At 42.0% G+C, this 24,745-nt stretch overlaps 1 protein-coding gene across 10 annotated transcripts in view; it reads right to left on the bottom strand.

Moving 5' to 3' along the window:
- Window positions 1–267: 267 nt before the first annotated feature.
- Window positions 268–24,745, bottom strand: part of AOPEP (aminopeptidase O (putative)) — a 209,848-nt gene continuing 185,370 nt past the window's right edge. For 8 of the 10 annotated variants that reach the window (XM_072859722.1, XM_072859731.1, XM_072859719.1 and 5 more), the window contains 3 exons: window positions 6,928–7,014; window positions 4,062–4,206; window positions 268–1,089 (listed from right to left, as the gene is read on the bottom strand). In XM_072859722.1, the coding sequence (XP_072715823.1) occupies window positions 4,066–4,206; window positions 6,928–7,014 (228 nt within the window). In that variant the 3' untranslated portion in view covers window positions 268–1,089; window positions 4,062–4,065. The remainder of the gene's footprint in view (window positions 1,090–4,061; window positions 4,207–6,927; window positions 7,015–24,745) is intronic. The other 2 variants (XM_072859727.1, XM_072859729.1) reach the window with 2 other exon arrangements.

Raw genomic sequence — 24,745 nt, 5'->3', positions numbered from 1 at the left:
AAGAACTGTACTCTTTAGACTGAAGTCACTGTTGAGGCAGGCTGTTAGTTTAGATTCTGAGCACAAGAATTTTAAAAAAAATCAATTACCACATTTGATTTTTCTTGTTATTATTAATTAACTAACAACTTTCAGCTGCTTCCCTCCTGCTGCAAAAGCAGAAATGGGGTCATTCTTTTTCCTAAGTTTGTAAATTAACATTGAACCACTGTGCAATGGAAAGACTACACATACTTCAGAAAAGTATTTATTTTTACAAGAGTATTTGATGTAAAACAATACCATACAAAGTAAATATGTTCACAAATTTGTGTGTGTTAAATTCTGACTCTCTGAAAGGAACAGTTAAGATGTCTTCTGATCAGTGGAGCAGTACATTCCTAGGAAAGAAGAGCTACACTTGATATATCACTGTGCAAAAGGAGCAGCACAGGGCTACGGAAGACATTTTCAGAAAATGGAAGGTCTGACATTTCTGGTAAAAGTTAACCTAAACAAGACAGAGAGAGAATGCTCTTCTTTGTTTTTCCTTCAGTCCATCCCAACACCAGGATGATGGCTGGTCACTTTTCGCAGATTATTCCTGCTTCCAATTAACCTCCCCAGCCCCACCCCTGCTCCTGCTAATTTTATATTAGCTTTTTCATTTGGCATAGAAGTTACAAACAAAATTTTAAGTACAGAATACAGTTTCATTGAATTTCAGAGATTACTAATCTTGGCCAAATTACTGGAGTGCATAAAATAATTCAAATCAAGAGTCCTTGGCATCTGCAAATTGGAATGGTTGTATCGCCAAAGAGCAAGGATAAACCCCATATTTCTTGTATTAAAGAACTACCTAAAGCCACAGTAATGTGTGTGTGTGTGTGTAGTTTTGTGCGTGTGCGTTCTTGGTTACAGTGAGTTTTGTGTGGTGCGTTCTTGGTTATGTCTCTGGAAGACATAAATACTGAGAGGTAAATGTTTCTGTCAGCTGATTGTTTTAGCAGTCACATAATCCTTCCTTTGATGTCTTGGGTCAATGAAATCCTAGTAACATCGAGGTTTAGTAGGAGATATATTAAAACAGTTTCTCTGTGATCTTTCCTGCAACAGAAACAGCGGTAAAAGTTATTACTCTGTCATGATAAAGGAGTATCTGTGCATTCTGGATTGCCCCAGCTTTCCAAAGGGAGTTATTTTTTACATTAGCGGTGGAGCATATCTGTGGTTACAGAGTTAACAATGATCGCTTTAGATTTCTAGAGCTACCCAACAAGGTCTGGAGAAGACAGGGAAGATCTACAGCACAAGCACATTCTCTTGGTTATTAGCAGGTTACTCTGAAAATAACGCTGGAGGTCAGTTACCAGAGCAATACTGTGTGATGTGCTACATATCCACATACCTTCGTGTCTTAAGCCAACAGTTCTCTAAACAGTACTGAGGTAGCTTTTCCACCTTAGGCCGTTTAGTGTTTAACATCAGGACATCGTAATGTATACTAGTTCGGTTTTTGAGAGAAAACAGTAACAACATTTCTCAAAGGCTTTTAGAAAAGGTACATCTTTTTTTGCTCTAGGGCTCGACTCCTGTTCCTGCTGAACTGAGCCAGTGTGTAAAATCAGAACTGATATCAGCTCAGTAGGCACCGGAGGACGGGTCCATCAACAGCCTGGAACAACAGCAGCAGCCGTAAGTGGCAGCTCCAGTCGGAAACAACCATTTCCTGCAAACAACACAGAGTGCTAAGCTGTGTAACACACAGCGTGTAACACACACTGCAGAGAGATCATGACAGCATCCATTAAAGAGCAGACTATGAAACAAAGCTTTATAGACAATTCCAGTTTAAAGTCACAAACATTTGTTTCCTCTGACCTTTAGAAAAGCATGGTAACCAAATTACTGTAGGCAATGCCTTACGTTTGCAGTCGGACTGAGAATTTAAGGAGCGCTGTTTATTCTCAACTAGACCCAAGAGTCTCTGGTCCTCCCCAAGTCACCTCTGCCTCTCATCCTCGATAGACTGCATCTCGCACACACGCATTCATTGTAAACCTGCCCGTTCAGCAGCAAGGTACCTCAGCCAGCAAATGCTGTCCGCCCTGTGCAGGCTGCCACTAAGCAAAGTCTCCTCTCCCTTCTCTTCAGGTGCAGAACTTAGCCACTGTGAACAAAGAGGGAAACAATCACTGTTCACCAATCAGCTAAGCTCTGCACCTCGCCAGAGAGGTCTCCGTCTCGGTATAGCTAATTATCGGATGAGGTTCTTCCGCGGTGCGTCTGCTGCTTTCCTCTCTTTTTTGTTTAATGGGCAGAGAGGATTCCACGCTGTGCACGGATCAGATAGTTATGGTGAGTTTCATACTAGCAGCTGCGGTCATGGCTGTGTGGTAATCCCTGGCAATGTGATTTTAATCTTAAGTCACAAATCATCATGCCAGGAACCCAAACAGCCACAACATTAAAAGAAAGCTGTGCAGTCACACAGAGTGTTGTTCTCATAACAGTATCTTTAGATTTTATGTTATAGCTCACCATGCACTTCTAGTCTGTCTGAAAAGTCACATTGGGCAATTCTGGACTCTTGCTAACACATACATACCATGTAATTTTCCTGTGCTAAATACTTACCACCAGAAGCTTGTAGAAATTTTGATTTTCACTTTAGTATTGAAGGAGCCATAGGAAGACAGTTCCAAGTACAGGAGTACCAGAACAAACTGCATCTCCATGTTTCTGGCCTTCAGACACCTGAAGGCATCTACCAGATTAAAAATTGTTGAACGTAACTCAAATTCCTGTGGGTCCTCGGTAATTGGGAGCACACAAGCAAGTCTCTTAACCCTACCTGTTTTAGAAGGCGAACCTCCTACCCCCTAACTGATATCCTGGCACTGTACAGTCTAATACACTTCTCCCAAAAAGTTTTCTTGGCAGGCTCAGTTCTTGTCTACACAGAAGAACAACATGGCTGTTCATAAACAAATTTCCTTTCATGGTATCTATATGCTGTATTTCATATAAATAAAGTAACCACACATTCAAGTGGAACTTGCTATCAAGCACTGCTACAGGTACAGGCTTGAACGGGAGAAAAATAAGATTTCTGCTCAGTACCAATTAGGAAATGATGATTTTGCTAAATTAGATGCCTGAATTTTGATAGCTCAAATCAACTGCAAAGTTATGTGAACAACCAAGGCAATCAGTCTGTCAGACGAGTTATATCATTAAGCAAAAATCTGAGGTATGCTGTACTGGAAGAAACCTTCATACCGATCCTAATGGGCTATGTGTTAAACATGCATGTACAAACACTGTAAGGTTACCTCCGGCTACTCAAATAAACTGAGAAATGGAGAATATCTTTGTAAATTACCAGCTTATAGCCTGCAGCAATCTTTATTTCGTGAATATTTCTTGCAATTCTGCTTTTTCTCTGATGATTCCTCCCCATTAATTTCAGAAACAAGCTAGATTATGTATGATATTAAGCAGCGTCTTCGTGTTAAGGCTACTCTCCTTACCTCATAATCAGTCTTCAAAGGCCTCACTACACTTAACACAAAAACATCTGAATTATCAGCTTGTTCTCACATGATTCAGAGTTGCTTCCAAGTGCACAGCTTCGTACTTCCACTGTGGGCTCAGATTCTTTTCAAAGCCTGTGCTGCCTATCAAGTCAACACGCAGCTTTGTTAAACAGAAACGCACCTTGCACAATTACAATTTCTGTAAGCAGAGTTAAGAATACAGAACGGGAAACAAGTGCAGGTGGAGCCTGGCCTTCTCTGGCCATTCCGACTTACAGTTGCCTCTTGTACAGTCCATTACAAAGTTCACAACAAAGCCATGCTCCATGCTCTCCCGCTAGTGCCCACATGTATCTAACTCACTGCTCCAGCAGCTGGGCTTAAAAAAAAAAAAAAGGCAAGATATTTAACAAGAGTTACTTCTCAAGCTAAGCAGCCACAAGCTGTATGGTATGTCAAAGTTTACTACATTTAGTGAGCTCTGCATATTCTTTCTGTATGAGGCAAAACCAGAGTGTTTAATTTAAAAAGAAAAGTCACCTCTTCAGAATAGCATCTCTGCCACCACTTTGGCTGAGGACGCATCCATATGTTCTCGTGCTGCAGCAAAGCATTTATGTGCAAGTTCTTGTTGTTTCACATCTTCATTCACCATTAATTCACCATAGAGATACACACCCATTGCCTGAAAGAGGAACATAACACACAGGCATCCTATCACCAGTAACAACTACTTAGCTGGGTTTCATTCCACTGACCTCCTAGTACTCATTTAATTAAAAACAAAACAAAAAAGACAACCCAAAACACAGAAAATACCATATACTGTATTAATACATATACTGTACACCTACCCTTCCCCCCAAAAAGTAGTTTTCTCTGGATCTCTTTAGCCTAAGGATGGTTGTCTATATATTGTATTGAGTGTGTAAGAACAGAATATTAATATGAGGTGTATGTTAAGTCATGACAAGAAAATGCTTTCTCACTCCATTTTTCTTGCTGCTTTTCAAGTTGAAATCTGTTTTCTTTTATCCGCTACCTGAAATATTTCCAAATGCCCCTTAAGAAAACAGCTTGTCCTTCCTTCAACAGGATACACATTTTCTTTTAGCTGGGATGTTTACACACACACACAGAGAAATAAAGAGTACATCAACCGAAACAGTCCACCGTAAAATTCCCATTTGGCAATTCTGTGACTGGACATCAACTGAATGCTGTTAGGTCTGTGTTTCAGACTTTTCTCTTTACATCTGAGATACAGCTGAACGTGCACAAATTCTGGTTTGGTAAGAAGGTAGACTTTTCCTAACCACTGATTCTGGACATGGCAGCTATCAAGAAAGATAGCAGGGCACCTGGGGGTGAGATCTGGGCCCCTTCAATGGCAGGTAGCAAAGCACTGGCCAAGTTAATGGGAAACACATTGGGGGTTGCCATTTTTTTCTGATGATACAACTTTTTCACCTAATTACAGGAATTCAGTAAGTGTTAAGCTGCACTTATCAAAAGAGCATCATACATGTGACAAAATATTAGCAGCTTAGCACACTAACTTTTACAGTTGTACTTGATGTTTGGAGAGTTGCAGGAGAGGAAACATTTGGACAGCATTGAAAAAACACAATTTTTAATACTATTCCCCACAATTTCTAACATTGGCTGGTAAGCCTTAAAAAAATTAGCTTCAACAAGAAGGGAAATTTAAAATTTAACGAAGACTGAAATTAAAGGAAAAAATCCCAGAGTGGCAGAAACCTGCCACACTCCTTGCCAACCCCCTAAGCATGCTCTCTTCCGTCCAGACACTCAAGAACGCAGATTTCCAGGGTCTGCAGCTGCACCAGTGTCTGGCAGCCACACCAGGCACGCACAAGGCCTTGGAGCTGGGCTCCAGTCGCTTTCATAGAGAATTTCAAAATGTTGAAATTTTGTTACAAATAGGAATTACCTTCTCTACCCAGTGTTAATAATTTTCCCCCAAGCCTAAACATTAACATGCAGTAAACACACTAGGTTTTTGTAGTCCTGAAAAGGATTTAAATAGTCACATTTGCATTTTTCCCAGACTTTAAAAAAAGCCAAGTCTTTCATGATCAGTAGGGACATGCAACTGCTCTGATTTGAGTTGTAATCACTCCAGAAGCTGGTGGTGCCATAAACTGTATGCACTGCTGGAGTAAATAAAATGAAAGATATTGAAGACTACATTAAAAAAAGTTGCAAAAATTATTTCCCTGCACTGCAGAAAATGTTAGTCTTTATTTGGCATAGTATCTGTTCCAAACATAATGCAATTCAGTATGTTTGGTTTTATGAACTCAAGGATTTCCTGCCCCTGCGCCCCTCGCCCCTCCCCTCCCCAGCTTCTGCTGGTGGCTATCTTCATCCTTTCATTGGATTAAAATATGCACAATATATGTAACTCCTTATTTTAATAAATAATGTTGATTTATGCCTTTTTTTTTTTTTTTTTTTAATAGAGAGCTTGCCAAGAAGTCTGGGGCCTATTTATTGGCTGAGATATAAATAGGAGGTATACTTCGGAGCTGGAAGAGCGAAGATGAGAGACTGCAATAACTTTATTGTGCTGTTGTGACAAAACATAGTTGCCTGAAAGCACAAAAACCTCACTGGCTGTAAATGGCTTTGTTCATTGTCAACATAAAAGGTAAAGACATTAATATCTTCCCTAGACTTTGGCATATCTTGCAACATTTCCTATTTTTTTACATACATTTTAAATATATAACAGTCATCCTAGGCAGTGAATGTCTTGATTTTACAGAGTTCGTACTGAATAAAAATAAAGTGAAACAGAAAGAACAAGGCAGAGGTACAATTAGAATTCTAAGTTCATAATGGCCTAAATAAAAAGCCACAGTAAAGACATCATGTATGGCCAGCCTTTTAAGACCTTCAAAATCTTCTGGTATCATTTCCCTAACTGTGGAGAGGCCTGCATTCTCTGGATTTATATCATTGTGCTATGCTTCTCCTTCTGGATGTTGTCTTGAAAACTGAAGTCACCACAGCACTGACTGCTTTGCACCTCGCTCATACCTACATGCATTCACATTCCCAGCTAGACTTGCCCTTGTCATCCTGCGAAAGAACCAATTCTGAGAAGTATCTTCCTAGCATCATTGCTACCTCTGGCTTGCATAACATGGAAGGAGAGGAGGGAATATATCCTATTTCACCACTTACCAGAAGATTAGCATGCTTAGGCAGGGTTGAATACCCCTAGGTGGCTACAATGTTTAAGGGGCAAAAGAAGCAAAAACTGAATATACATTCAAGTTTTTGACAAACTGCAGCAAGAAAATATATTAAAATAATTTAGTCTCTCACTCAGGGTGTCAAACAGTTATTTTGAAAACGCTAACTAAATGTAACTGACCTGATCTTCTCTGAGAAATTTCTCAACATCTCCATACCCAGGCACGTACTTGTGTTTAACAACAAGTTCACACCACCGATGACGAACCTTTGGATAGAGAAAAAATATTAGGGGAAAAAAAAAATACAAACTGTATTGTATCTGTGTGAGCGTTGATAAACAATACATCTCTAACCAGTTTGGTTTTGTCGTTGTTGTTGGGTTTGGGTTTTTTGGTGGGCTGGGTTTTTTTCCCCCAGCAGCCAGGCAGATGCCTCTCGACACCGGTCGGTAAGCTGGGCGAAGGTGCAGCATTCTGCGTGCCTGAGCCTGGGCTTCGGAAACCCAGAACACCCAAGGACAAACTCCTGGTTCCAAGTCAGTAAACTAACCCAGATCCAGGCACAGATCTGCAGCACCTTCACCTCCACTGTTTCCAATCCTGACTTTTTTCTTTGAAGTTAGGCTAGAGATTATTTCTTTTATATTTTTAGAAGGGGGAGGGGGTGGAGATCAGCACTGTAAACATCTGGAAGAGCCACAAGATATAATTGATAAGCCCCCCTACATAAGTGTATAATCCAGGTGATAAAAAGCCTTAAATATAATTCTGTAACGATATTAAATCCATGCCAAAAGGATAAGAGTTAGATATAAAACCATGAAATAGGGAGCCTTCAGTTAAATGAAACACAGTTTTGCCACCGTATCTTTGCCAGTAAGAGATTTTAAGCACCTTGAAAAGCATTTAAAATCTGTCTACACTTAAAAAACTGGGCTATTCTACCAAATGCACATTGACAAAAGCAGTTATTAACATACTGTAATGAAAAGTATGGAAATTTTCAAGCAAATCACAATTGAAAAATATTTTTATTTAAGTAGTGTGAACATGAATTGCATGTGGGTTTTTTGTTATTGTGTTTAAATTTCTGACTTTGTTCTTAGCCACTCTGGTGGCATAAGCATCATCTTACTCTCCAGCAAGGCTTCCTCAGTTGTAGGCAGTGATCAGCCTAACATTTTATATTCCATTAGTGGCTCAGCACTGATCCTAAAGGAAAACAGTAAAGTGCAACAAAACCTTCCCAACCTCCCAGTCCTTCTGTTTCAGCCTTTGTTCTTACCATCTTTCAAAAGGCAGGGCAGCTAATAACAATCACCTTCCATACGAAGAGTAAAATGTTAGCAGTTCTAGTGTTTTTCAAAACTGAGTCCCAGTTGAGCTCGTATCAAGTAACTGAACATGAACCTTTTTCTGAATGACAGATTTACTGATAACATCGAGAATGGAAGCCAGAAAGGGAGGGGGAAAAAAGTCACTCTTAAGCGTATTGTTGTTTTGGAAATAAGGTATTTTGAAATACCGACACCTTCCTTGTCGTCCTAGTCCTTGCCAACTTTACATCTCAGGAAAAAATTTCACAGATGTATGTAATTAGATGTTAGTACTATTAGCATAATTAACAAGTGCTAAATGCTCACAGGTCCTGGAAGAGTCCTTTTTGGGTACCTGATATCTCTTTCCAGCTGATCTCTTAGACAAAATAGTTTGAACACAGCCTATGAATGAAATAAATGCTGAGGGGTTTTGTGGCTGAGTGGAGTTTGCACTCACAGCATGCAAGATACTGAACAGTTACAGTGCACTGCATGGAAGGGAATGAAAGCTGCCTCTTAAAGCTTTTTGCTGACAAAATAACAGCTGTTAAGATTCCTGCAAGTGGAACCAGAGCTAAATCTACAAAAGTAAATAGCTTTCCAAGATTCAATGCAGTTTGCTGTAAATGCCCATATCCATAATGCAGACCTTCAAAACCCTACCCAGCTGCTGCTTCTCCCTGGAGACACTACACATTTCACCAGTAAATCTTCCCAGGCAATCCAGCTTTGTTACAGAGTGTTTCTCATCGCACTGAGCAGCTCCATGCCTGGACCAAACCTTTAAGGTTCAAAAATTAAGCATACACCTTTCTCATTGGTAGGGTGAGTTAACCAAACAGAATACAAACACATTTAAAAGGTTGTATGTCTTCATCTGACACACTTTATTCTGCACCTTCTGTCATATATTAAAAAAAAAAACAAACTCCTTACGTATTCTCATAGCATGTGTGAGAAACATGAGGAGAAAGGGACTGTGGTCCTCTCCTGTGATCACTGCTCCTCCACATCTCCTGGTCCAGCAGTTACAGCACTTGCCCAGAAGGCAAGCAATGAAGTCCAGTTTCTGTGTCTGCTCAAGATCTCAAACTGTGCCTTCAGTGAGAATATTTTAACAGCAGATTTTAAAGTATTCTGGGATGGGCTTCTCTTCATACCGCCTGGTGAAGCTGTTTGTTCCCCTGCAGTTATTAAGATAATTATTGATCCTAAAGCAAGAGGTCATAAGAATTCAGGGCCTAAATTTCTGAGTACTTTCAATAAGAAGCAGGGACCTGGCTCGTGCAGCACACAAGCCAGCTCGTCCCCAACACGCCTTTCCTGGTGCAACCATAACAGCGGCATGGAGAGCAGAACAGAAGTTCTCCCTGTGAAGGCGTTCACGTGGTCCTACTTCCTCACACACTAATGTTGTGTATATCTGCCTTACTTTTGTATCGTGGCCTGATCATCTGAATCCCAAAGGCTTTGGAAAACACGGAACAATGAAGTGTTTTCCAAGTGCCCATTTCCTTAATTGTTCCTTCCTCCGTAGGGCTCCTGCAATCAACCTCCTTTCAAACAGTTTAAAAGAAAAATATTTATCTGTTGAGTGAGATCTGTGACAGCACACACTTTCCTTTCTCTCTTTTGCTGTTTTCCCTTTCTTTCACAGGGTGAGTACAAGTCCTGGTACGTTTCCAGACCCGAAATGCTGGCGCTTTGCCAGCTGGGGCAGGAGCAGCACGTCTGTTATCCTCAGATTCCACGTTTGCCTCCTGTTTTCCAAAACGCCCCAAATGCTCTCGCGGCAGAGCAAACTGCAGGAGAACCAATCGCTGCTGAAGCGCCTGTGAAACCAGGCGCTCGGCCCCACGTCCCTCCCCTGTCTCGTACAGGACCCCAGCAAGCTGAGCACAGAAACCAAGGCTGGCTCTGAGTGCAAGAGGGGCAGGGGGTGACCTGCACAACGCTGGCACCGAAATCTTCACTACCACTTGGACTGAACATACCTATTAGTTACTCTCCTGCCCCCCACACCTTCCTGCAGCACGGCGCGTAGACAGCCATGTTACACGAATGGCAGCTAAAGCAAACAGTCATTTTGCAGATATGCGCACTATAAAGAAGTGATTTTTCTAGTATAATCCATGCCCTAGGCTGATACCACAAACATGAGAATTTTCTTCACATAAGAGAAGGATGGAAAAAAAAAAAATTCAGTTCCCAACGTCTCATCCAATGCTTAGAGCAGGAAAAGTAAAACGGGCCCCACAGCTTCACAGCCTAATGAATGAGTCATGTGAACAAGCACTTTTAACAAACTAGTCTCGAAAGAAAATTTTGAAAACTAAGTAGCTTGTGGGAGGACTGAGCTAACCATACCGCATCCTGTGTACGCTCTTCTTGGCTTTTCTGTTCCTCCCAGGAGCAAATACTCAGTGGCAAAAATAAGAATTCATTAGTCCTCTCCAAATTTTCTGTCCGCGCATTTCTTTGTGCTCTTCTGCATGGTTCAGAGATGCACACCATATGTCGTTTTGGCTGGTTACAGCATAAACAATATAAACTAAACCTGAAAAGTAATTTACAGCAATCCTTCCTGTTTCTGCTGGCAGAGAGCACATACGACTTTGTCTGGCTCGGAAGCAACACCTGTAACTGCCCACCCACCCACACTCGCTCTTACGGGTTTGGCAGCTGCAGGGACCCACGTGCCAAAGATGGAAACGCAATTTATTTTCTCAGCCTCTGATTCCGGGCTGAGAGCTGTCCTTCTGAGCCGGCGACTGACAGCTGGTACTCCTGAGGATGGGGAGAGGTGGCTGGGGGGGCGATGAAGGTCTGCTGGGACCTCAGGTTCCTCGTGGATGGATCCTCATCGCCCAGAAATTGTTCTTTCCTCCCTTCCTGCTTTTGCAGCTCATACGGACATCTCCACTACCAGCTTTTCAAGCGAAATGAAGATTGTTACTGTGAGTTTTGCAAGACACTACCCATATTAGTAGGGTATTTCTGAGGCACAGTTCAGTGGCAGGAAGACACCGAGACACTCACCGTCTCAGGTACGACATTTGGAAAACAGCTCTTACATTTTCATAAATTTCAGCCACATCAAGATCTAACTATTGGCTAGCACCTAGATGAAATGTCTTGGAGGGATGCTACTGTCAGATAGCAGAGTCACAAATTTAGGAGCAGCAGCTTATACAAATAATTCCAGTGGTCTCATATTATCTTTTAATTTCATTTTTTAAAAAAATACACAGTATTGCATAATATTATTTGCAGCTCAAATATTACCTGTATTTTGACAGTGCAGTGGAAGATGTTGGGAAACCAAAGTTATGCTGTCTTAGTCTGTTTTAAGAGAATGCAAGCTCTTGCGTGAGATTATTTAACTGAAATAAATACTTATATAAAATATGCCAACAATCCAGCTCTAAGACAGTCCCTTTGTTTTAGCGACCCAGGCCAAGACCTTTTGGGAAATTGTGCTTGAAGCTGAGTGACTAAACCCACCTAAGGCACCAAATACGTGGCTTGACTTTCAAAAGAAAAGCTCCCAGTGACATACCTGAGAAACAATACTTTTAAACTATTTTGAACAGGTCTTAAATTAAAGCGATAATTTTTTTTTTTTCTGACCCAGGTGATAAATTACTTTGCCTAATCCATATTATCCTCCCCTGCCCCACACAAATGATCAGACAAGCCTAAAACAAACACCCTCACAGGAAGCTTTATATGTTATATTGTAATGATCTAGCTTGCTAATGTTCTCAATCATATGTATGCAAGCAAAACATAAATATTTTACTTCTGAGGTCTACAAATAAGATTTAGAAAGCAAGTAATTTAAACCATGCCTTTATTAAAGGGAGAAAAAAAAAGCCAGAGTTTACTAAGCCTTTGGTCTGCAGAATGGGAGACTAGCTTCAGGGAAAATGAGTACATTTTGCTAATAGCTGGATCCAATTTAAAAGCTGCCATGAGACAAATCTAAATCACTGAACAAAAGCAACATACTTAGAGATCTTAGAAAATGGGGTAATTTGAAATACAGTAAGAGCTATTGTCCAACAAAATGGAACCTTTATTAAAGGTAGGCGGCATATGTGATCTTTATATAACACAGGTTCAGACTCTATTGAAAAAAAATTATTTGAACAACTTGAATCTTAAATTTTAATTAAAGAGTCTCAGAGGCCAGACTCCGGTCTAATTTGTAGAGGAAAAAATACAAAGAAACTTTTTCAAAGAACCAAGCTATGCTACTAAGTTTAGTTTTAATTAACAAGAAGGAAGCTGGTATCTCCAGCGCACCGGAATGCTGTTCTGTTCCATCTGAAAGCATTTATCTCCAGTCTCTTCCTATCTACACATAAATTGGATTCAAATATTAGATCATTTTCCTAGATAATTAAGGAACAATGCCACATGTTACAGGGCAATATTTGGACTAAAAACCAGGTTTTACAATTGCTGAACATGGAAGCATTACAGTTTAAGAATTGCCAATTTTACAGTGTGTTTAATGATCTAATTTTTTCCCTTCTATCTTAGCTGAAATAGTTACTCTTTAATACACCAGCTAAGTTGCATCAGTGACTTTTCATTCTATATAGTCTGAATTTCAAATGGGCATTCCTATCTTTTATGACACAGTATACGCATGCTTTAGCATGCAAATTTGCTTTCATGAACATTTACCCAAGTAAGATGATCAGGGATGCTGAAGCAGCTCAGAAGGAGCAATGAAACAGCCATGTGTGTTACAACTGCGCTGACAGAGTATCAGTTCGGCAATCTGAAAAAATGTAATCAATAGCCAAAAACCTACTGGATGCAAGCAGAACAGATTCATCATTCTGACAAGGATTCTGTAATTGCGATTATTGTGTATGCCAAGGGTTTGTCAGGAGACTGAGCAAAGAAGCGGTCTAACAGCTTAAATGAGCTTGTATTTTGGATCAAAACCTCCTGGACTTTTCACAGCCTAAGTTATCTCTCAGGTCCCGTAGCACTCGCCCTGACAACACTGCAGGGCCAAAGAAACCATGGGCCAGCTACAGCGTCACAGCAGCAGGCATCTTTGATGGCAACCTTTTTTCCTGAGACCCTCATAGTGTCAAGGTTCAATTAATGCCGTTTCTTATAGTGCAATGCTCTTTCTCAGAATTAAACACCTAATTTTCCAGAGCTACGGTCAAATTTATGATAATACTTCAAATTTTAAAAATGGCTTTTGGTAGCCTTACTTATGCTGCATTTTATTTTGAGTACTGGGAGGAACTGCTGTTCAGTGGGGATAGGGGCGGCTGGACCCAAAGCTGGTTGAGCTCACTGAGCCCCCTCATGCTCTGCGTTGGACATCATTGATTGTACAGGCAGCCCATGCCAATTCCTGCCACCTTGGACAACCTCCTTTCCCTCTGTGCGTCCCACAGCACGAGTGTCATAGCCCACTGACAACCCAGCAAGATGTAGCACAGTCATTCAGGAAACACTACGGTAATAATGGGCTGGCTAATCAAAATAATTTTTGTCAGGAGCTAACTGTCATTTTGAGGAGAACTATGTAGAGGTCTAAATACTTTAAAACCTGGAGTATGAACCGGTCATTAAAAAGCAACTTGAAATCTAATTTTAGCCGAATACCAGACTTTAGATTTTGGTAATATTGGTAGCAATATTCTACTTCCTTAATTCATTTTACTCATTCTGATTTGCATTTCTGCATAGACCAAGCACTTGCACACTATAAGGGGTGCTGGCAACAGGGGAGAAGGACTTGCAAGCCCTATCTCTCCTTCCTCTGCTCAACAGCACTGATGGAGTGCTGTGGGGAGAGCTCATGCAGCAACTGCCTCCATTTAGTAACAGAAAAGAGAGGTGGTGTACAATCAAGCTTTTCAAAAACGAATTCTGTTGTTTGGTGAACGGCAGGCTGTGGGACAACTGGCAGCATTTGAACCTGTAACTGCGCAAGCGTGCCAGCAGGTCAGGCAGCGTGCTCCCATAGCTGTGCAAGCCTCAATTAGCAATAGGTGCAGGCTTGGAACTTCTCGCCTTTATAAATGTGATTTATGGGCATCTATTTCCTTCCCACCCTTTTGAATTCCCGTTCCCCTCCCCTCCAACTGCACACTCCTGTTTTAGCATTCACCCGGTTCTACGTAACACAATTGAACCTTACTGTTAAAAAGTTTCTGTACTACCACAGCCTTGCTTAAGAGCAACCTGATCAGATCCCTCTTCTCCAGCTCCCACAGACCATAAACACCACTCCACTTCCACACCTCCAAATAAAACACGTACTTCTCCACAGCCAGCGTGGAGGCTCTTTCCTACATAAGCATACAGAAGCCCAGGAACTGCCAAACATGCTGCTCAGGAAAGTCCAAGCAGAGCAGAGGGCATCCCTCCTGCTCTCTGTGATCAGAAAGGCACAGCAACCAAAGGGCAGCGTTTCAGGACAAGACTCATTCCTGGCAAGGAAGCACACGCTGAGGACTTGTTTGGCAAAGACAAACGCCCTTTTTTCCCCACCTCAGGTTCACTAACAGAGAGCTCCCAATTAGAGACCAGACACTTTTCTCCCTATGTGGGCCCCATCTGTGATCAATGACATCTGCGTTGGTAGAAGAAAACTTTCCAAAATAAGTCAGAAAAAGCAAGTGACTAAGAAGCCATGTCTAATCCTTCTTCAAAGGTGGCACAGGCGGTGTCTCTCTTCTGGTGTCAAAGCTGTCACTGTGCATAAGGGACTCGGCTAGGACACCTAATTCTGTAATCCCAATGCTCCTCATCCTGCCCCTCCTCGCCCCGTCTAACAGGAGACAGACACACAACAGGACGTGGCCTCCAGTTTTCGTTCTTTTTTTATGGTGGACCAACAAAGCGATGATAGGACAGTGACCTACAGCACGCTTAGACAAGAGGGCCACCAGTGCCAAGGTAGCGTGACAGCTTCAACAACGTCTGCTGGGAGAGCGCGTCCCTGCTGTGCCCGAAGGCTTTTCTCGCCGCGTTCCCATTTGTGCCGCCGCCGTCTCCATGCTGGGGGGAGCGGCTCCTACATCATAGTGCATGTGAGGTAAGGAAATGTTTAACACAGCATGTGAACTCACTTAATTTGAAAAACAAAGGTTTTTAAAAATAAGCCTTAATTAAAAACATAAATACACTACTTATACTGGAACCAAATGCTTCCCCTTTCCCCTGCCTTTTCAGTATTGCCGGTTCAGCACGCCGGAGCGTTAGTGCCATTCACAGCTTGCTGCAATATGGAGATGGCAGAAAAGATGTCATCGGTGGCCTTTTTAACAGTTTCACTGCTTTACTTCGCTGTGGTGCTGATGGCTCTCAGGAGCGGGTCTGCCTTCTGGCCGGCAGCAGAAGAAAGCCTGGCGTCGCCCCGCAAGCCTCCCCGCACCCCTGGCACTGGGAGATGTGCTGGCGTCCCAGTGGGACCCTGCACCCGAACAGGGTGGGTCCCAGCGGGACCCTGCACCCGAACAGGGTGGGTCCCAGCCCCGCTGCCCATGGTGCTCGCCCTGCGCCCACGCCCGACTCTACGGCACCTCGCGCCTTCCCTGTCTGGGCTGGAGGGCTGGCGGGGTGCTCCCGGGGCTCTGCTCCCACCCGCCCGCCATCCCCGCTCGGCCCTTCTCCCAGCTGGGTGCTGGGGTGAGGGTGGCTGCCTGTGTGAAGGCACAGGCTGTGGGCGAGTAAGGACGGGGTGCTGGGGGGCCGGGAGATGCTGCACCTCAGAGGGACGGGAAGGAAGACCGGGTCCCAGCCTCAGGTACAACCAACCTCACACAGCAGCCTCTACCAAGTACTGCTGGGACAAGCCCCATACCTTCAGCAAGGTAAGACTGGCTTGGGCATATATAGACGTCACAGCTGACACCTCATTGGAAATGCATCACCACATCTGCCCTTCCATCTCATATACAACCCCATCCACATTCCCTCTGACACCCTACTGAAATGCCTATCTACAATAATGGCTAGAATCTCTCTGGTATCACTGTAATTTTTTTTTATATCAACATTGCGAGTGATTCAAATACTTCCCATCACCACTGTCTCCCCCAGCTGTCTCCAGACTGAGTCTGCCTAGCATTTTTACCCATACAGTGTTCGTATATGTATTTCAACACAAGCTATTTATACCTGCACATAAAAGCGTGCTGGGCTTATAAAACCAAACGTTGTAGTGGGAAAAAGCACATAAACACCCATACATCTGAAGCAGAAATCCAACTCTGAAGAGCTTGAGATCAAGCACACCAACCATCTGTTACCAATTATTATTAAATTATAACTCCTGTTCAGCAAAAGGAAAGGCTGCTGCAAGTATCAAGGCAACAGTAAACTATCCCCTTTGCTTATGCCCCTCTCCATCCCTCTACTTCTATCTCCTCCCTCTTGTAACTAGAGGCAAAAAAAGCGCCTTCCTTTTATCTTTGCTCTCCCACAGTGACTGTGGTCCAAACATTTGTGATTTCCAGGCCAGATTACTGTCATAGACAGAATCTGGAGCTCCATATGAAAATGAGACTCAGATTCCAGGCAATGAACAATGTGGCTGCCTGGCTTTTCCACAGCTTAGGTCACAGCCCGTGCTCACATTCTTCTAATTTTGCATACTTTAAAACTTTGCTTCCAACTTTCAAAACAGTTAAACACGAGATTTTGACTCTAAAGACAAAGACCTTTCACATCACTCTCACACACCCCTTTCCCCACCCCCCAGCAAAAATTCTTACGTGAAATATATATTGATTTTATAAAGTCAGAAGAAACATGCTCAATCCTGAAATGAGAACATCTAGATTTTACTCCGTGTTTCAGATTTTTGAGTAATCTTCTCCTCTTTTATTCCCTGCCCCCAAGCACACAGTGACCATTGCTGCTTAGGATGGTGCTTATCCCATGTGGAACACAACAAAATTCCTCTCCAGGACACTGCAACCCCAAAGGTATTTAAATGGCACGGAGTTGAAAGGAGGACAGCAGACTTTTACCCACACATTATTAAGTCAGTGACTCAGCACTGGGACCAGATCTGTGCGGCTAAGGTAATGACGTCAGAACCAGCTTTGGTTAGCAGTTTTGAACTGTCCTGTTTCTTGCACCATTTAGACCTCACAGGCTTATGGCATAGCAGATTTTTTGCAACTCTGTGGTCCTATCCAGGCATAACCTGCATCTGCAGTCAGCCGTTATACAGGAATGAGCAGTACTAGATGAGCTGCTTGGATGTAGCCTCAAAATCAGTTTATTTTAAATAAAAAGTATCTTTAGATTTTTTTTTCAGAATAAAAAAGGAAAAAAAAAAAAAACCCAAACCACAAACAAAGAGGATGCACCACACAAGCACAAAAATGCCTACAGCTTCAGAATGAAACAAAAAAACTACTGCTGATAGCTAGGAGCTTTTGTTTGTATTTTTAAAACTACATTCTCCTTGACATCCTGGCCGCTATGTCAGTGCTATCATATATATATGCAAACAGAGTAACCTTTTAAATTTCATGACAAGGCCAGGTGGTTTGTATTACAGTGCTAGGTTTGTATTGCCCTACACAGAAATACTGTATAAAATTTCATATAAAGCAGTTGCACCCAATTCAGAGCACCTTTGGGATTGATTTCAGAAGCCCAGAGGACTCCACCACTTTATTCTCCTTTCTGGACAATAGGACATAGAAAAGCAGGAACTACCTCCAATCTCTTCCTCCATGGATTCTTTGGGTAAACAGTAAAAAAACCCAAACCAACCCAAATCCGTATTTGATTCCCTCTTACCATCAGCTCCCCCACTTTCCAAGTCTCGCTAAGTTGTTGGGCTGCCAGATAAGGAGGAAATTAAGTCCCAAAACCAGTTAGAAAAATAAGGGGCGATAAGTGAACAGCGCCGGTAATGGCACTAGTCAGGAGCTTGGAAACTCCTGTTAATGCCACCCAGCAGCGAGTGAGATCACTTGGAACAAACGTGTTGCTGTTGGCTGCTGGAGGGGTGCGGGATCGGGAGTGCTGACTGGTGCAAAACTATTTCCAGTGCTCCATAAATCTCGCGCTCTGATCATGCCCTTCGGAGAGCTAATGCTGATGGAGGGATTTTCTGTTCTTCTCAAGTGGCTGGAAAACCCCCCATACTTTGCATGTAGCAACAAAACAAACCCGAATTATAGCTACTTGAGATTATCCTTTGGTCAGTCTTACAAATTCACCCCAACACATCCACTCAGTTACAACAGGCACATAAGCCAGTCATCCTAGGAGATGACTCCCACTGCTGTTACTGGAAGCGTTTTTCCCTCATCCTGTTCCAATACTCTTAGCCTCACACTGAATTTTGGGTGTCATCTTTGTGAAGCAAGTGCCATACTCCTAGAAGATACCCTTTGCAAAGTTATTTTCATTGGGGAAAAAATCCAACTCCTGCAAACGCACACTTGTGAAAAACTATCTTTACCAATAGCGATACCAATACCATCTGTGCCAAAGAGCCTGTAAAGCGCATTTAGATACAACACAAGTAAGAACATGAAACAGGGTGAAAGCTCAAAACATATCAAGATCACAGAGGACCTTTTGACAAGTGGCTGCTGCTCCGGTCAATGCATTTCCTTTGTAGGAGATGGGGATAGTCTACTGTACTCTGAAATTAGCCCCTTTACTAGTGAAAATGGGAAAGATTTTCTATGACAGTGAGATACTCTTTGCTAGTATTTGCCAGGGCAAGTATCGGTAGAAGAGCAGGGAAAAAAATAATACTTCTGTGAGGACGAGTGTGAAAAGCTGGTAATAGTACAGAGATTTCACTTCGTAAAAACTCTAATTTCTTCCCTCTTCTTTCCTTTCCATTTAATGAACGTACCGCCTCAGTAATGGTTGGGTATACAGACCTCAAATATGATTCATTCCAGAAACAAATCTGGCATGCAGGCTGACTGCTGTACAGAGCTTTTTCTAAGTTCCTAGTTTCTCAATACTGAATTGCTAATTGCAATAATTCAATTGCAAATAAAAAATTCTTCAATGTAATCTTACTTACCTCTAGTGCCACAATAATGCTCTGAATATAACATTAAGAAAGGAAAAGGCAGGTGAAATTCATTTTGCATCCATGATAAATTTTCACAGCAGCTTAGTAAGTCCTGCAAAACATACTCTCATACACAAAATAAGGCATCTCCTCCTGACTCGAGTTGAAATTGAATACTAAGATGTGTGTTTAAATATGGAATAACTACAGAAACTATTTTTACTTTTGCAGAGACAAAACAATACTGTATTCACTTATCTTCTGAAGAAAGTAATGTCCTGTAATATGGTCACGAGCTCAAGCTGTTACCTTTTTCATCTATTGAACTGATGGTTCATACCAACAATGACGTAGGTTAAGGAAAAGGATCGTGTATCTCCCTGTTCGGTTGCAATGCCACTGTCTGAAACATGCCTATCTGTTGATCCATGGTCCAGTCAAGAAGGACTGGCAAGCCTGTGGAGGTATTTGCAACACATCGCTAATTTTATTCAAAAGCTGGAGACTGCTCCTGAGCCCTGGCCCCAAGGGAGGACTAGCCCCGTGGCTGTGCTGAAAGGAAAGCTCACCGAATGCCTTGTCTGCCTGCAAGCATGGACTGACCTTTCCTGAGCAGCTCCCTTTTCCCACCCAGATTTACACTGTACAGAGCTCTGTTCCATAAGGGTGCCTTCCAACAACGCCCAGCTGCAACTGGCAGGATAGCTGAATAACGCAGTCCGAGAATGTGCTCAGCTCAATGCAGTCTCCATCAGATGGAAAGCGGCAAGACAGATATTGCATTTAATTCATTTGTACTTCCATGTCTGCCGGCTTTTCATGGGCTAGGAAAGATCAATGAATCAAAGTTATTTTGTCCTAGACACAGTTCTCACCACTTTTAGGACCCCAAGCACCTTATATGGTTTGTATTAGCATGACTGGATTTCTGTCAGTGAAATAAGATGCCACCACTTTATAGCCTTGGTCTCATAGGCAGACCTCATGCACAATGAAGTAGTTGTGTGAGAATGGCTTTATGCCACCCACATGACTGACAATATTATGATCTTAACTCATTTTACTCACATTTTCTGCAGAAACAGTTATAGTCTCTCCTCTCTCCCCAAAATATACCACATTATGATCCTGAATACAGGGAAAGCATTATGTAAGCGAAGAGCATTTCAGCCAACTTGCTGAGACCAGGAAAACTAACAAAGCAACTTTCCATATGCTGTGCAGGCAAGATATTTTATAAAAAAAAGTGATGCCTGCAGTAGGAAAGAAAGAAAAGCTAACTCTACGGTGAAAAGTCCAGGGAAATACACCATAAATCTTTCTGCTTCATCCACACTCTGTATTTTTTATCACCAGGTCTTAGACAACTCAGCAACAAGTAAAGCACACTTGCAGAAATATTGTCAAGTCTTAAATAGGACTGAAAGTGTTGCGCACTCCCACTGCCCTTCTCCTATGGTCTTAGTGATCTTTTCCCTGTCACCTTTTTTACTATTCTGCAGGCTACTCAGCCGTCCTGCGATCTTGCGTACACACAAATTACAGGTCTCTCCCTGACCAAATGAAGATGTTAGAACAGAAATAATGGAAATAATCACAGGGTTCTTCTAGTTAACAGATTCAACTGAGTGTCATCCCAAGCTCCCAGTGTTGTCTGCAGACACTTGTAACTAACTCATTTCAATTTTTTTACATTAAAGTCCTCAACAGCCTATGCTCAAACAAGATAAGCTTGCATAGTCATATCAAAACAGGTGCCATCAAAGTTAGGAGGACTTAAAAAAATACTAGCAACCAAAAACCTTCCAAGGAGACCAGTTCCCCACATTCTGCCAGATGCTAGATACTGAATAAATTAAGTATCTGCATAAAACAGCCACCTCAAAGAAACAAACCAAAACCAACCCCAGACCCACCTTCAATTCTGTTATCCTATTGCGCTGATGGCAACTGTAGCTGCTTTATAACATATCCCAGTTCTCCTCAGTCAGCTGAACTTCCAGCTGGACTTTGTCATCTTCAAACTGCACCTAGCTTCTATAATGTTTCTCTTGGACACAGGATGTGCTATGTCACGGAGACATAGCCTGTCTATGAGCTATCTTACTGTGTAGCAGGAAGCGGCACAGCAAGAAAATAGGGAACACGAAGAGAAAACTGAGGACACAATCATTCTTCCATGCAATTGCCTCCCACTTGTCTGACAAGGTCTGAGCCACGATAGGCTCAAGGCACTGAGAAGTGATGGAAAAATGGCTTTAAACTTTGAAACTTTCCTTGCTCTCAAAACGTTGTTTAAAGATAGATTGCATATGCTCAATTCAAATAGTTGACATCAGTGAATTTAATCTCTGGAAAACAAACTTGTAGTTTTGTGCCTTCTCAGATGTTCCAAGGTTTGAACAGTAAATGGAAAATGAAATCATGATTTGTTATACAAGCAGACTGAAAAAAAAAATAGGAGGGAGTCACAAATTCTGCAATTAGGCAGATGCCCTACAAGCCTCTTGTAGTATCCAAGACTGGGGGCAGACCAGTTTGAAATGTGATTAAGCCATCACTATCTCACTTCTGGCTCTTGCAGCTCAAAGGTTGCTATCACAGATGTGTTATGCATTACAAATCAAAAATAACCTCTGATTTTTTTTAGCTGAGGCATTCAAATCAGTGTCTGTCTTAGACGGGACAGGCTACCACTGACCTCCTACTCTCCTCTGAAGCTACATATCTGTGGTGAGATCTCATTTGAGAGAGCACAGGAACTACAATGAGTTGCTGAGGAGATCCCTGAGAGGACACAGCTTGAGCACTCCTTGAAGAGAGATCAATAGCTAAATTCCAGCCAAAGGCTGACTCACGCCTCTCTCCTCTCCTGGCTGCTCCAAAGAATCAAAACAAGGCAGATAACCTGCTTGCAATCCCCCCTCTCCTTTCCAAAGCGAGGTGTGCCCCTACATTGGTAAGGCTGGACACGCACATGGTAACAAGTGGTCAGGAGTACCAAACAGTGCTGTTGGCAACCTGCATGTTGCCGTGGGCAAGTGCAGACACTGCCAGGTGCATGCCATTTTACAAGTGTGCTGAACTTTAAAGTCGAAATAAAGATGCTTCAGAAATACAGATACAAAAGCTTTAAGAAACATGAACCACGACTCCCCGTGCTGTACTTGTGTAGGACAAAACAACCCCCCAAAACGAGCTCTCTCGCAGCATTTGTGAAACTTGAGTTAGTGAGCTGTGTTTCACAGGCTTCTCGATGAGTGAACTGTAAAGTAACTCAAGAGACAAAACAAGCCCAATACACATGTATCCCATTTCAGGTCAACCAGGCTCAAGCAACCTTGGGCAGCTTTTCCCTAGTACTTTCCCAATGCTAGCTTCAGTGTGGTGCTTCAATACCAGCGTGCTACAGGACTGAAGTGTCCATACAGAACATTCAGGTCCTTTAAAATGGGCAGAGACGGGGGGGAAGTGGTTCTCTACTGATTTCATCTCAACAGTAAAATGCACCAGGCAACTGTCCCCTTTACTCCCCCCAACACACTTATCTGACGAGGTGACATTATCCAAATCCTTTACTTTTTCCACATAAGTACAACAAAGTGTGGAACATTCTTGCCCTCACAACAGTACTCAGCAGCACATATACAGGCTATATTCTTTATATTCCCTCTGATGCTGTAAGAAGGCCTTTTAGCTACCTACAATACATACAGGGAGAGCCTTCCAACTCCTGAGTGTGCAGACAACATTTTATGTACAATTTTTAAGACCAAACTTTGTTTAAAATACAAAAAACCATACTACTTTGTGTACCACTCTCATATACTACTGGCCATATCATTGCTAATCCCTACCGTAAGATTAATGTGAATTTAAACGCTACTTGTCAAAAATAAGAAAACAAGTCCTTATTTCTTAACTTTCTGCTGCTGGATGGAACACAGCTGACAATGTTACTTACACAAATCCCTGAATAAAACCTCTAACATTGACAGTTTTCATTTCTTATTGGCCTGCCTGCAATTTTTTATGCTTGTATTTTTAATAATCCATTTCTGACTTTTAGTTACTGAGAACATTTGAACTCCAGTAACACAACCGGATCACTGTAAGTGATTAATGTTTTCACAAATCAAATCTAGACAAGAACAGCTCAGCTATAGGCTTGGACTGCAGTTCTTTGTCCCTGGGTCACGACAAGAAAAATCCCCTGTGCACATACTGGAGAAAGAGGCACAAAAAGTCCTTCCCTCAGGTACGTGAGGGCGTGTAAACTAACATTCCCTTTCAAGGACTGCAGGTGTCTGGTGTCTGATGACTGGTAAAATGCTAACGGTAATGTTATCTTAGTTGTACTTCTCAACGTCTGCTAAGCCCTTGGTTTCACCTTGTAAAATAAAATGGAGATTATGCTCCTTTCACTGAGGCCATAATTTTGTGGTTTGTTGTTGTTTGTTTTTTTTTAAAAGAAAAAATTCTGAGAGGTCACTTGTGTACTTTTATATGACACCTCAACGAAGAAAGAAAGCATGAAAGTGGAGAGAAAGGAAAAACCTGAGAAACCAAAGCTTGTGGCCTGGTGCTTACAATTCACACGCATGAAGCAGCAACACCACAGCTATTGCTTTGATCTATCTCCCTATTAATTCCTCTTCCCATTATAGAGCCCCTGACATTTCACTGGTATTCAGATGCGATTAAAATATATTCTAATACCTATAAATAGAAATGTTGGTTCAAGTACTAATTAAAAACAAATCTGGCATTTCGAAACCTGTATCAACAAAAAAGCAAAAAGGTGCAGTAAACGGCAAAAGTCAAAATGTTGTCCATTTTTTTCTGAGAAAAAGCTAGACTTCTGTTCTATCAATCTTTACATTAATGTTTGGATTCCCAAGTGTTTATAAGTGTCCACCCAGCAACTGCAGCATAAGAGTAGCGAGAGAGATTTTGCACTCACCTTCAATTTTAATTATTGCCATAAAGTTCCAGTTATAACAAGGTAAGTCATGCACACTGACTTTCCGCAACCTTCACAGTAGTTTTTAATTAAACAAGAGTCAAATGTCATGTTAAGTTTACTGTGCTCCCTCATTGCACATTAGTTTGATCATATGCTACTTCATAACTAACCCTTGTTTATATATAAATCTACATATTCTTTATTTTCATGACTGATTCCACCTTCTTACCTCCCCTCCTGAACACTACATACTCAAAGCAAAGACTCATTGCAAGGGTGCTTTCAGCCACAACTTCTGCTGCCTTAATTGTCACAACTCTCCCAGCTTGAGAAATCCATGGGTCTCCACAAAATAGCCAGCGCTCCGTGTGGTAATAATGATTTACTGGTTTGCCCCCCAAAGACATTAAGCTCTTTGGAGCAGCGATGCTAGCCTCCTATGTGCCTGTGATGGGGAAGGCACATTTACAATATCATATAAAACAGTGTTTTCCTCAGGGACTGTTAATATCCCTGGCACTTACTAGAAGCAACTGTAAAGAACTGATTCCCCCTTAAACTCATGCCCAAAACCAGAACATACTGTAGTCTCTCTGGAAAGCAAACTCTTCTAAATCCTGAGTGAGACTCTGGAGCACTCAAAGAGGAACGATATGGGCTGATCA

Source organism: Ciconia boyciana, chromosome 4, assembly GCF_034638445.1.
Source record: "Ciconia boyciana chromosome 4, ASM3463844v1, whole genome shotgun sequence".
NCBI classification, from domain to species: Eukaryota; Metazoa; Chordata; class Aves; order Ciconiiformes; family Ciconiidae; genus Ciconia; species Ciconia boyciana.
Note: the sequence above shows the minus strand (reverse complement) of the source record. Positions and strands in the feature narration are given on the sequence as shown.